The sequence below is a fragment of the Pogona vitticeps genome, chromosome 6 (genome assembly GCF_051106095.1).
Source record: "Pogona vitticeps strain Pit_001003342236 chromosome 6, PviZW2.1, whole genome shotgun sequence".
NCBI classification, from domain to species: domain Eukaryota; kingdom Metazoa; phylum Chordata; class Lepidosauria; order Squamata; family Agamidae; genus Pogona; species Pogona vitticeps.
In genome coordinates this window covers 96612824-96627542 of record NC_135788.1, presented here as the reverse complement: position 1 = coordinate 96627542, position 14719 = coordinate 96612824, and the positions used below count along the sequence as shown (strand labels likewise).

General features: G+C 42.4%; 1 protein-coding gene across 11 annotated transcripts in view; it reads right to left on the bottom strand.

Moving 5' to 3' along the window:
- Positions 1 to 14160, bottom strand: part of NFE2L1 (NFE2 like bZIP transcription factor 1) — a 29272-nt gene extending 15112 nt beyond the window's left edge. For 2 of the 11 annotated variants that reach the window (XM_020785483.3, XM_078377948.1), the window contains exons 1-3: positions 13846 to 14151; positions 9417 to 9639; positions 8865 to 9124 (exon numbers count right to left, since the gene is read on the bottom strand). In XM_020785483.3, coding sequence (XP_020641142.1) covers positions 8865 to 9122 — 258 coding nt within the window. In that variant the 5' untranslated portion in view covers positions 9123 to 9124; positions 9417 to 9639; positions 13846 to 14151. Of the gene's footprint in view, positions 1 to 8612; positions 9125 to 9416; positions 9640 to 10482; positions 10651 to 13845 lie in introns of all 11 variants that reach the window. The other 9 variants (XM_020785481.3, XM_078377945.1, XM_078377946.1 and 6 more) reach the window with 8 other exon arrangements.
- Between the last annotated feature and the right edge of the window lie 559 nt (positions 14161 to 14719).

Below are 14719 nucleotides of genomic sequence, written 5' to 3'. Positions count from 1 at the left end.
ACTCTGAAAAAACCTGCTTGAGGGCTTTATCCTTTACTTACAGTACTCCTGATCAATATGCAATGCACAGTAAAACAAGAAAACAAATACAATGGTGCCTCCTATGGGCTTAAAAACTGACCTTATGCGAAGATCCTCCATAGGGGCGGCCATTTTCGGTGCCTCTAAAGCGAGGCAAAACAGCAGTCGGCCATTTTGTTTTTCCGGTGGCCATTTTGGAACCGCCAATCAGCTGTGCAAAAAGTGTCACTTTGCCATGATCGCTTCCCCACGATCATCGCAAAGCGATTTTTCCCCATAGGGGCCATCGCTAAGCAATCGCTCCGGAGATGGCCAAAACCCCATCGCTAAGCGATTTCATCACTCAACGGAGCGATCGCTAAGCGAGGCACCACTGTATTCATTTTAGTCTCGTGTTATTGTGTAACACATGACTTTCTCATACCTAAATGGTACCAACATTTTAAAAACAGACTTGTATGACAGTCACCAGCTCTTTAGGGATATAAACCCATTCTTCAAGTGTGTTAGTATCAAAACCCCACCTTAATGCCATGGACTAGAATTGGCCATAAGCCAAACAAAAACAAATACTGTAAGGAAGAACTGCAGAATTGAGGGTGGAACAAAAAAGCTCAGCTAGACTAGAAATCTAGTCAGGCTAAAATCAATTTTCTTTGTACAACAAAGAGTTGGCTCCAGGTTTTCGGCAGTCCTCAGCAATAAGTCATCTAGTGGGCTTCCCATTCCCCTTTCTGGCTACCTCAAACAGCAAACAGCTGTGTTCTGCCTTGTCACAGAGGGAAAGGACAATCAAGCAAGGGGTACCAGTAGAAGAAAAGGTACCTCCTGCCCAATGATGCTGCATACCAACTGAGGAAAGGTGGGCAGGCCTAATTGCACACTTTGGGAAATCCTGAATTAGAAGTGGATCTTTCCTAAAGACCACAGCAGCTGTACAACAATGCCAAAATGGTATCAGTCCTGATGAGAAGCAAATGTAGTGCCCAATATGCAATGAAAGAGGCAAAATGTTAAAAAGGTGCTGAAACACAATTAGTGATTGCTCTAAAGCTCCATGTCAAGAGAGGCTAAGCTAGATCCCTCCCTGCTATACTTTTGCCAGCAGGCAAATAATATTTTGGACTTCTGACATCTAGGCTGGGTTACTGCTGAGGAGGCCTTTGACCAGTTGGCTGGTATTGCTTCTTTTTATTCCCTTATTTTAAACTGTATTTTAATCTGTCTTTCAGTTTTAACTGTAGTTGCATTATTCCTCCTGGTTTTATCACTAAAGTCACCATGAGTATCTCCCTTTTCCCCTTCCATATTTTCTTTCATTCAAATGTTCTCAAGGTACAAATATGTATACTGTATAATATATACTTCTTTATGGCTGAACGGTATGTTGTAAATTTAATAAATTTACAGAGTTGCCTCACTAGACAGTTACCCCGCATGACAGTTTTTTCACTAGACATTGACTTTTTGCGATCGCTATAGCGATTCGCAAAACACTGGTTCCTATGTGGGAATTTCACTGGACAATGTTTGGTCCCTGCTTCGCAAACCGATTTTCGCTAGACGACGATTTTGACAGCTCCCTCCATGCTCGCAAAACAGGTGTTTTCGGGACCTAAGCTTCGCAAGACAGCAATTTAAACAGCTGATCGGTGGTTTGCAAAGCGGCTTTCCTATGACCGATCTTCACTAGACAATGACGATTCTTCCCCATTGGAACGTATTAAACAGGTTTCAATGCATTCCAATGGGGAAATGCTTTTCGCTAGACTGATTTCGCTAAACAGCGATTTCAGTGGAACGGTTTATCATCGTCTAGCGAGGCACCACTGTATTACAAGGAGACAGCAGATTTCTTCAAGGGCAATATATTCTTTTAAATAATCTGTCTCCTAGTAGGAATACAGACCAGCATCTTTGAGGCCTCACTCTGTCCCCCCACTGCTTATTTTATACAAGTCTCTGTCTAAACATTTCAGTCTTGTTACACAGTTTTTCCAAGGAGCCTGAATTCAAGAGGAAGGCCAAGTGAACAGTCTGCTTATGGACAGAGATTTTGTGTCCACATACTAGAATAGTTAATGTAAACTCCATTAACCCTCATGTCTGGTGAGGGAGAGCCTTTCATCTCTCTTGAGTATGAGGAAAACACTATGTTCTTAACTGTCCCATGTTTACAGCCATTGCCTAAGGGACAACTCACAGCCCTCCCTACATGGTGGGGGAGAGACACAGCAAAGGGTAAGAAGATATCTCACTGTGTAGTGCCAGAGCAATCACAGGCATGGGGTGGGGCTCGGTCACAGTACAGAACTAAGTCTAGAAGTCCAGTCTTGTCACATGCTCCCTGAGCTATCATTTATTTTTATCCCCTTGTTGTGGAAATATTACAAGGACAACATAATCCAGAGAACAAGTCTTTCTAGAAGATTGAGCTGCCTATAGTACTCAATCTACAGAATTGCAAGGTAGGTAAAATATCTGTCCTGGTATCCCTGAGGCAATGTAAGAACAACAATCACCACTCAAGCTTTGGACTGTTAAATACAAGTATCCTTTATGCTTATACAATTCCCACTCCTTGTTAGGAGAAAGAAGTAAAATGCCAGCCAGGAGACAGTAGCAAAATTATAGCTACCTAGCTTTTTCTTGGTCACTCAGTCTGATTTTGAACAACGCCTGGCCACAATTCTGGAAGGGCCTAAGGCTAATAGACTGGCCCTTTCCTGGGAATACCTCATAGTGTCCATGACCAGGTCAGCCTTCAGTCTTATTGCTTGGTTATGCCCCCCTACATGGAGGGGGGAAAGAGGCTCTGAAGATGTTGGTGCATGTGCTGGTGATCTCTATGCGGGGCTTCTCTTGAAACTGACGTGGGTGCAGAATGCAGCGGCCAGGCTGATGCTAATTGTGAACAAGAGACAGAGAGAGAGAAGTGCAAGAGGAGATAGGGAAGGCTGCTTTTAGGAAAGGTTAAATTCAGTGCAATGCAAGTGTAAACAGTAACCCTTGAACATGCAAGGTCTAGAGAAAGGTGATGGGGCAGAGAGTCCAAAATGTCAGTTATCCTGATCAAAAACACTTCTTGCCTATATCAGTCAGGGTTTATAGGGTCAGGGAAACCAAGGAAACTCCAGCTGCACTCCACTCCAGGTCAAGGTTGAGAAACAAGTACTGACAACAACTGAAGCAGCTAATCAGAGATTTCATCTGGCTGGGCAGGGATGGCAAAACAAGTTTGGTAATTAAACCTTTTACAGTTTAAGATCCACCCACACCAGCCCAAATCTGAAGAGCAAGGCTTTCACTCTGTTCCAGCAAGGTGCAAAAACTCAAAACTTTGTAGTGGCAAAATATTCATAAAAGCACCCCAAACATGCCTTAAAGAACAGGATATACATTGCAAATCACTCACAGAAAGAGGCCTCTGATGGCACAATTTGCATTTTGGAACCCATCTCTTTCAGTATTTTGGGGTTTGGGGGAGTTCAGGGGGCACTGGCTCCATGGGGACCCATGTGCATCCCACACTTTGCCCACCCTGCTGTAGAGAAGACAAAGTCAATGAACAAAAAGACTCAGAAACCTACTTTGAGGGATTTTTAGAGGATGTTTTTCTTCCTCCAAACTCTGATTCCAATCATAGGAAGCATTCAGTAAGAAATATCTAGAACTTATTTTGAGGCAATGTTTAGGCCCAATGCATAAATATCTCTGAGCACTGGCAAACAATTTTTGTTTCACAATACCATTAAGGACACCCTGTCTCAAAACAAATAAAAATTAGAAAGAAGAGCTTCCAAGATGGACAGCAAAAATCTTAAGACAACTTTAATTTTTGAGAATCATCTTTGGCTATCAGACACAGATTGTTTCTCTGTGGTTCCATAAAGGACAGGAAGTGGAGATTTAAACACAGGGTCCAATGTAGTGGCTATCAAAACAGTGACTAGGAGCAGCAGACCTGAAAGTAGTATGCCACACAAGATAAACTATTATGTACCAACACAATACAAATCTTAGGACAACAAGAAAAAATAAGGGAAACTTGATCCTTTAACAGTCAATGTGTCCTTATTTATGAAGAAATTTGAGAATAAAGAAAACCATCAACACAATAAAGATACACTAGAGGAGTAACATGAGACTTCTCATGTCCAAGTTTTCCTCTGGGGATAGTACAAAATTGTTTGCATTAAAAGTCTAAGTGTTTGGGCAATTAGGAAGATTTAAAGGGAGCACACTTATGTCCACAGAGTCTGAACACTAGACAGAAAGACTAGCAGATATAGGCTGAAATCCACTATAGTAGGCCCCTTGAATCAATGGAACTCATGGAGCAGATGACCCACCAAAATCCCACTGATTCAATGGGCCTAGACTTCAGCCATAGTGAGCACAGAGATATAAAATACATAGTAGGTAGATGGCTGTTTTTAGAAGATGCTTTACAGATAGAAACCAGAATAAAGTTTATTGAGAATGAAAAGCATGAACTCTACTGTGATGAACTGACCCAGGAAACGGCTAGATCTTTCCCAGCCCATTCACTGTCAACTACCAGAACGATATCACAGTATAAAAACCAAAGGATCACTTGCTATTTCATATAGCAAACAGAAGTAGAATACTTTTATGACGAACAAGCTGTATCTCTCAGGCTGCCCCATAATTTTCAGGTTGCAGATTCTAAAGATGTTAAGTGCTGAGAGATTCAGGCATGTCAGGAAGCCATGATTTTTTTTCAATTTTAATATAAGCATTGTTGCTGTATTTTAATGTTTTTAATTGCCTTCCAAGCCATCCTATGTATTTTTGTTTAACAAAATGGCAAACACAAATAAAAACCAACTCATAGAATTAATTCCTCTGCTACATTCTGGCTGGTAATTATCACACAGTGAAGTAAAGAATCAGAAGCTCTTTATTAACAATTCACATGTTCAGGATCGAGTCTTGGAAAACCATGCTCTCACACCATCTTCTGGTGTGAGAGCATGGAAACAATTAATCAAAGATACTCCATTGGCACAGAGGACATAACTTCTTAAAATGGCAGTGTGAGGATGTGTAGTTGCTGTGGAAGGAGCTATGGGCCCATATCAAGTCATTTGCAGCATTTGTAACTATGGGATAAAGGAAGAAAAATGTTTTGAGAAGTGCAACTAAGCTTACCTCCCACACAAGCTGGTATTTGGAGAAAATTCTTCCCTGTTGGTGGATCCAGTCTAAACTAGATAGGATTTGTAGCAGGCTCACTGCATCCAGTGGTCAAAGAACATACAATGAGAAATGAGAATTTTTAAAACGCACAATATCAAACCCAGGAACACATTTGGGAGTTGCCTGAGATTTTTAGGAAGCAGGAAAAGAAAAGCAAGGCTTAAAAGTGATCTTATACTACTCACAATGCATATATCTGGCACTTGCTGATGTAACTTGTTTGCCATAACCTTCCACAGAAACAGCAAGGTAGAGTAAGGTCTTACAAGAAAGCAAGACCTCATAGTACTGTTTGAGCTTCTTCATAAAAAACACCATAGACCACTGCTACAACTACAACAGTTTTACGAAGTTTCTGTGAGAAGTAAGGAGCAATTGCTTTATGACCTACATGAGCTACAATCTCAAAACCACCCTGAGGTAGGCAACAATGAGAAAGCAAGACAATTCCCACTCCAGGAGTCACATAGTAAATTCCTGGCCAAATCGACACATTTCTTCCAGATCCAGTCTCTAATTATTAAGTCATAATAGCTCAAACTCTGCTACTCTCCTACACACAATTTATTACAGCTGTATCCTGCCTGTCCCTTGAGAGGCCCATACAAGTACTAAGCTTCGCAATAATCATGAAGCAGTTTAGGCTACAAAGCAATGACTTACACAAGCCACCTAGTCAGTTTCAAAACTAAGCAAGGATTTGAACTAGTTTCCCCACATACAGGTAGCTTAAGGCAACAGATCAAAGTGCTCAGGGTTCCTTGTGCTGCTCTTCCTCCTCCTTAGTACTCATAACAATTAAGCCCATTCTATAATCCCGGCAGCTGTAACACAGCAGTGTTAGAGGAGGCTACAAATGATATACAGAATCTAACACAACATTGGTGCTTAGCATCTATAATACGTCTCAGTTTCCAATCAAATTCTGACTACTTCCTGATGTTCATTTTTTCCAATAATTCAGTTCAAGAGGTATCTAAGCAAGTAATTAAGTCCAAGTTAATAACACATCATTTTTCATGCAGACTTTTCTGTAGCATTTTGGCCTATTTTACCTCCTCTATGACAATAACCACTCTCCACCAACACCACTTCCTTTCATTCACAACTATTCCACTCCCCATATTGTCTGTACAAAGTAAAACATATGCCTGTTGAATCCGCTTCTATTCAGTGCATCATCTAGTATATCACAAGAATGAAAAGGGCTAATATTATCTCAAGAGAAAACAAGAAACACAGAGCACTTAGAACACTCTGAACTGTCAGATCTCAGTTACTGCAACTGTTCTGTATTTCTTCCTAATCTTCATTTTTGCTCTCCATTTATATTTAGGATGTGCTTGCTGGAAGGGGTGACACCCAACCTTTTAAACTTGCATTACCTAACCCAGTGGTTCCCAAACTCTACACTGAGGTGCCCTGGGGTACTGCTAAACCCAGCAATGGGTGATGTGGAATCCTGTCATCCTTCACCATTGCCTCCCTCTCCCTGGCTGACAGGGCTCCCGGCATGCCAGTCGGGATCATGCCTAACACCCTGCCCATGCCTAGGCACAGACCCCGGGGCAAGCTGCACCCCCATCCTTGGATACCTGCCTGCATAGGAGGAGAAGAGGCAGCAGTGGAAAAACCTTTTTTTGCATGGAGGAGTCTCCAGGACAGGTCAAGAGAGCCACAAATGGAAAACATTTGGGAACCACTGACCTAATCCAAATCCAGGGTAGCCTGTATCTGGATACCTGAAAAAAAGCGAACTGACTGACTGTATTCTCACAGCCACTAGCAGCTTTATAAGCTTACAGTGGGGGACACAGAAGGCACCTCTCTGAAGAGTGGGAAAGCATTGTGAGTATACTCAGTTGTCCCCCAGGCCAGGGGTCGCCACCCCTGGTCCGCGGCCTGATGCTGGTCCGTGGCCTTGGCAGAACCAAGCTGTGGAGACAGATCTCCTGCCCCCCTGCACACACACCCCATGCATGCCCAAACACAGGCATGGCCCACCCCCCTGTGATCACCCCCATCCCCCTGCAAGCACACCCCTCCAACTGCTCCACGGTAAGGAAAAGGTTGGGGACCACTGCCCTAGGCAATGCTGTGCAACTGGCAAATCCTTCACTTCAACAAGCATTGCACTGGAGCAGCACCAGGGCACCCGCTTCATGGACATTAACCCCCAGGGATAAAGTCAATAAAAAGTTTCTGCACACATGTTAAGAATTACAGGCACAATGAAGTGTTCCGTATGCTTAAATGTGATATGAAATACTTTAATGATATATGCAACTCTAGCCGCCACCCAAGATGAATGGCACCAAAGCATGGTCATCCAAACAATATGACAAGGCCAGAGAGAGCCTAAAGATTCAGACTGAAAACACCACATTTCTTTAAAACAAGGGTTTCTGCAAACCTTAGGAGCTTTTTCTCCCTCCTTCCATCATCTCCAACCATTTTAAGAGTGCAAATGAAAAACTGCAAACCTACATTCATCTTCCCCACCATTCCCACAGGATATCCAAAATACAAAAGGTGCTTTTCTGTCTTGATTTCCTGTTCTTAGCACAACACACACACACACACACACACACGCACACACACACGCACACGCACACGCACACGCACACGCACACGCACACACACACCAGTTTAAGTGACCTTATTTCCTCAACCACCAGAGGAAACCTCCACATGCACATCAAATTTTACTTTTAAATTTCCAAGGGCATAACTCTGAAATAGTTAGCCTATTTTTGACAATGGAGGGGATGAGGGAATATGACAAGAGTGGAAGAGAGCCACAACAGCTGTTTCAACAATCTGCAGCCTGGCCACCAGCTCTAGTAACCATGTCCACTTAGAACACAGGATGCCAGGGATTAAGCATGGTCTGAAAGCAATTCTCCAGAACCATTCCATGCGGTATTTAGCACAGGGGCCTCAGCATGCATATAAACATTAACCAATAAGCAAAGCATAGATACAAACAAGCTAAACCAGAACACATCTACATTAACAACAACAAAAAACCCTGGAAGAATGCCAAAGCTGAATAAACCACCATCCATTTGATATGGGCAAAGAGACTATTACCTAATGCTGCAAAATAAGCAGGTGATGTTACTGACTTGAGCAAGATGCCTCCCACAAGCAAAAGCTAAAAACAAAAGTAGTCATCTTAGGTTCAGACAAGCATGCCTCCTATCAAAAAGAATACATATCCAATATCCTCCCCAGCCACACAGGTCAATAAGGTGCCAAACTAGTGACAATAACCACTTTACTGTTGAAAGTCACAAATAAGTCCTCAAACATTCCCTTATCCCTATCACCACAGCCCGTGTATTTCACTATATGTAACAACATACCTCTTTGGTTAGATCACCATTCACTGGAGGGGCCACCGCACCTAGATCTTCCAACTCTTCACCAAATCCTTGTTCCGCTCCGTTTTCCCTGGCTACACTCTCTGGAACAGTTCCATCTTGTAAGCCACTGCCATTCTCAAGGGCAATACCAGTACTGGGTTGGGCACTAGAGACAGAACCTTCAGGATCTCGATGTACCAACCAGGCACTAACTTCAGTGGTGGGCACCTGAAACCTGTCCAGGGCCCTTACCTGGTTAAGAAGCCGGCGAGCTGTAAAATAGTAGTCCAGATCTACACTTTTGGGATGGATGACATAGCCATCTAAAGTGTTCCGCAGGTTGTGGAACTGTGTCTGGGTGTAAGCCGAGCTCTGGCCCAGAAAGATCTCCCGAAGAGGGGGAAGATGTGAGTTAAGATAGGTATCTATGTCCACTCTCACACCGATCAAACTGAGAAGAATGGTGAACTGGATCAGTCCTTCTGTGAAATATTTCTTCAGAGAAAGCATTTCTGGAAAGGAAAAACAGTGCATGTAGCAGATATTTAATAAAACTCACAACAACTATTAAGCTAGCTCTCTACCCAGCCATAAAGCACTCATATTGCAACAATGTTCACACTGCATTTTAAAAAGAAATCTCAAAGCAATCAGATTACCACCAAGAGAATCAAATTCTAAAAGCTTCCAGAAGTGAGAAAACTGCCTCTCAGGACTCCTGTTTCAGTACTCTCTGCCTATTCAAAAATGCAAGACTGTTTTGTAACCAAGCTGAGGTAGTTGCATTTAAACCATGTGACTTACTGTCTCAAAGAGTCCACATGCGGCAACTTCCTTGAGTTTTCTAGCTTCCCACACCAAGGACAAGATGGGACAAGTCGAGTGGAACAGCTGCAAATCCACTCCTTCCCCCTCCTTCTTCCTCCTCCAGCTCCGAGAAGCTTCTGAAGGAGCAGTTAAGAATCCAGGATTCCAAAGCAGGGAAAGGTTCAAAGACTCTTCTGCTTGCTGTGGGTTTCGTCAGAAACTGAAACACAGCCAAAAATGAAAGTGATAAAGCACTGGAGACAGCACTCTTTGAACAGACTTTAACACTGACATGTTTAATTTTCTATGGGACACAAGGACAATCTTATGTGCAGAATCCACCTAAAAAGTGACTAAAGAAGGAATATACTGATGCAAAAAGCCAAGGTAAAATTTGGATTAGTACCACCCTGATTTTTGTTTCTACTTCATTCTTCAATTCGAGACAGTATCAAATTTTTCATTCCCATTGGGGCTTCCTCATCAGCTCCTTTTTATTCGTCAGCAAGACATTGAAAAGAGACAAAAAATATCAACATTGCAATGTCTACTCCACTTTTCAATCATCTTCATTCTCTACCTGCGTTTTCAGTCACAATGTTGAAGGATGCTGTTTATGGCTCTGCTCCGTGTGGTTTTTGGGACAGTTTACAATTAGTGCAAGTGCCTAGATGTACCATTTACTTTTAGAGCAGCAGACAGCTAATCATTAACGTTTCTGCATCTATTCACTCCAATTTACACACATAAGGGTGGAAATAAAGGACAGAAGCCCACATCTATCCAATAGGGTAAGATTCTAAACAAATTGGTGAAGCTCCTACTTTAGACATTCAGGTCTGCTTCTCTGGTCCCCATCCACAAATCACTTGGTCTTCTGACTCTCATCTCTGTGTGACCAATTCCTATTATATACATATATTTGTGCTCCTAGAGAGACTAACAATATTAACCCTTATTCTGCCCAAGGAGACCAAAACTGTCTGAATGCACATTACTTACATACACTTCCAATTAAGGATCCTCAAACCACTTTTCCTGCAACATTTTGTGCAAAACTCACCATATCAATTGGAAGGATATATTACTGGTGGACCAGTAGATCACTGGAAAAACTTCCTACATCTATTTGGGAAAGATCTCTAATACCTTCCACCTCCTTATTTCCTTCAATCTCTTATCCATCTTCTCTGATAATTGTAAGGAATCAGCATGAGTCCTGGAAATAATACTGAAAAGGATGGCAAGGCAGCAAGCATCAAGAATCGATACATGTTTACATGGATGAATACACAAGGCCAAACAAGCTCCCTTCTAGGAAGGGCCCATGATTAAATTTTCAACATTAAATTGCTACTAAGAAGCCACATATCAAGTGGCACCTACAGACACTTCTGAAGTAGCAATATGAGACTAGGAAAAGCTTAGTACGACTATTACAAAACTCACAGAAAAAAACTTCCATGCAATTAAATAATGCCAGCATTAAAACTAAAACTAAAATGTAGACAAGTTCTAAGTAGAAACACCATATCTTATCAGTCTTAAAAAAACACTTCAATATAAATGTTGTCCCAATTAATATTTCATTTTTTTCCATAACCCACATATAGATATATCATCCCCATAATAAGTTGGAGACAAGATGTTCCAAAATGTTCACACCTTGCTCTGTTAAAAAGTAACCTTGTATTCATCCTAAGTCAATCTCTTTGCTTTGGTATACTATCAAATTTCAGCACCCTCTTTCCATTTCCAACAGAGACATGTGATTTCTAAGCTGTTGATGTTTTTAAATGAGACACAGAATCTCCCAACACATGCTCTTTGATATGCCCCACTAAAGTTTCTGACTTCTGGATCAGTATGACTTTCTGGGCTCACATTTCAGTCCCATTTTAAACCTTGTCAAAATGCATTTTACTGGCATGGAAGAGAATCTAGGAAATTCCCCAGGCAAATCACTAACCCAGAATACTTTCACAGACTAGTATGGAGCCTGTACTATTTATACAGCAAAAAGAGGAAGCACATATTTAATTGTTGTCCCTCTTCTATAAATTATTATTTCCCTGTTTTATTTTTACCATAATCACACTTTGCTCTAAGGCTGTATACAGCAAATCACATAGAAAGCCCTTTAACACAATTGACAGCGCAATCCTATACTGTACATCTACCTGAATATTGTCACACTGAAACCAATAGGGATTTGACCGAGATAATTTATAAAAGACTACAGCTTCCGCAACACTTCCATATTCACAATCAAAACAGTTAAGCAGAATGTTTAAACAGCATTGCTGAATTCATTTATGAAAATTTGTCTGTGGCAGGAGGATTCCAACTCATTTTATTCAAACTGCAACTAGTAGGGTCAGGAAGTGGCAGCTGTCCTGGATTAAATAACAATTTTTACAGGAAGTGAGTTTATGGGTGAACAGTCCAAAGATTCTCTAATTTATCACTTTCTTCTCCCTTTTAAAGTATTTCATTTCTTCTGTCATCTCAAACATTTCCCAGCCTCCAAAACAAATAATTCCCCCTCACTCCAATAATCCTTGTCTTCTAGTCTAGAAAATCCAGACTATTTCTCCTAGCTACAATAATATCTATCCTCCATAAAATAATTAAGCCTCTTGTTTTATTTTATTTCCTTGTCCATAATCATTATAAAAGGTACTTTCATCTGCCTAGCATTCCATTCTGACCCTAAATGGTTATTGGGCTGCATTGGTTCTCTTTGAAGAACCAATGAAATATATTTAATCAAAGGAGACTGGCTGCTCTTAAAGCAATCTTAATCAACATTCCCCAAAGATGAAAGAAAGAAATATCAAGTGGACAAATGGCCACACAAATACATTAAGATGGTTAAAATTTAATTTAAAAGTAAAAATTTAAAAGTATTCTATATGAATAATCAGAAACCCTACAATTGTACTGTCCAACAAAGGAAACCCTCAGAAAACTGTAAGGCACTTCAATAAAAGTATGTGTACACATATACGTACACAGAGAGAGAGACAGAGAGAGAGAGAGAGAGAGACTCTTAAAAACAATATCACTCTTCTGATTTCTCTCTCATATGAGTCCACCACAATAGGTTGGAATATAGCATAAAGTATGTGGGAACAGCAAGAGCTCCCCTTCAGTCAAGGGAAGCAGTTACATGCATAAACAGTACCTCCCACAAATCCCCAACTGCTTAGAACTCTGTCTAGCTTGTCCTCCTAGCATTCAAATAGTACTCTTTCTGGGTATTCAGAGATACTGTTACACCACTTCTTCCAAAGACTTTGTGAGGTAGACCAGAATACCCCTTAAATTATAGTCACAACATAAAACCATATACTGTACATTATTTTTCCACCATCCCCTCTCTAGTGCCACTTAGGATTCACCAACAACCACTACAAAAACCCACATGAATTCCATATTTCATACACCCTAGAATCCCTTAGCCTCACCATCATTGCTACTTCTAAAATTCGTCCCTTAAGCCCTTTCCATTTCTGTGCCTTATTTTCTTACTTCTCTTCTCCAAGTTTTTCAATCTTCCCCCCTCTCCTTTCCATTTCACTCATCTATCACTGCTTTCTCTTCCCTTCCACCCAATTTTTTTTTAAATAAAAACTTTTTCACTTTCTAACAAGCTGGCCCATATTCACTTCCACTATTTCTTTTGAACTCTAGCTTCAGGTTGGTTGCCTTTCCTGTCACCTCGAAAACCAGAGGAAAAGACTTTTCCCAAGCCTGGCTTCTCCAGCTTTCACTTGCAACCTCCTCCCAGCCTTAGCCCTCCCTACCTTCTCCCTTTGTCTTCCCTGTACTCCTACTGTGCCCTTTAACTCCCAGCACTCACTCCCCTTTCGTCAGATCTTGCCCTGCCTACATCAGCCCCACGCCTGCCTGCCTGCCCTCTCCTCCCATAAACCCAAGTCAAAGGGAACGCCTGCATTTGCCCTATACCACAGCCCTTCCCTGACCTCGGACTCCAAACTTCCCTCTCCTCAGCCCTTTCCTGTTGAGCAACCCCGTTGCTGAAGCAGTCCTCGTTTTTTCGCTTCACCTCTTCCCCGCTTCTCCTCCAGGCCCCTCGCCATCCCTCTTCTCTTCTCCTCTACCTGGCCCACACCCAGGCGCCGTTCCTCGACCCCCATTTCTTTACCTTCTGCCCCTTTTCCCCCAACACTCACGTTAGAGGCCCCATAAGCCCTCTTTCTTTCCCCCCCCCCTCGCAGCGGCCTGGCCTTTTCGGCCCCTCCACACTTCTCCTCCTCCTCCTCCTCCTCACCACCTCCCCACCCTCTGCTGTCTCCCCTTTCTTCGGGACCCCTTCTACTCTTCACCACACACGCGCGCTTTGTCTGGCGCCACCTATTTCACCTCATGTCAGCCTACTATCTCGTCTTTGATTCCGTACCGTCTCTCTTCGGCTAACGCCGCTCAGCGTCCACGGCTGCCTCCGGGCGGCCTTGCCCTGGTGCCGGTTCTAAGCCCAAACACCGAGAGCCTGTCTCCGAGCTCTCCTCAACCCACCTCCGCCCTGCCCCAGCCAATCCTCCTCAAAGACAAAGATAAGTGACTGCCCTGTTATCCAATCAGATAAACAGAGCCTCCTTCCTCCAAATCTCTCAGCTAGTGATAACGTAATGGCCAATCAGAGCGTATATAGATAAAAGGAGCGAGATAGGGTGGTTGAAACCGCCCCCCCCACTCAGGAAAACTGACAGGAGAAAAACCCCAGTAGTAGAAGGCAGTCCAGAACACGCTGACAAAACGCGTTCGCCAATCCGTTAAATGCTCACTAAGCTCTCAGCAGCAAGGTGTTTGAGTGACAGAAAAAGCAATCAATCATTGGTCGAAATGTCACTCGCTCCTTTTCCGTTGTCTTTGGACAACATGTCCATACGCACGAGTTTCTGCAGCCATTCCTTGCCCCTCCCCCACCCAGTACGTCATCTGCATAACCGCCTTGTGGCGGCGTCTTCCTTTACGAAAGGGCGCCATATTAGCCGTGTTGCCATTGGTAACCAATCGAAGAGTCCTTCAGTGTTGACAGCCTGCATGTTACGGTGTTTCATCCTGTTACTAGGACTCCGAAACTTTCAATTATCCTTTTTCCGCCAAAATTAAGTTGAAATCGGGAAAAAAAATCCCTTTTAAAATGTGGTTTTAGAGGGAATTTTGTTTTGCCTATATAACGATTTACATGTTTTCTTCACATTCAGTGTACGGGAGATTTGTAACACAAGAAGGTGTGCAAGCATACCTGCACAGAACCTCCTATGTCCATG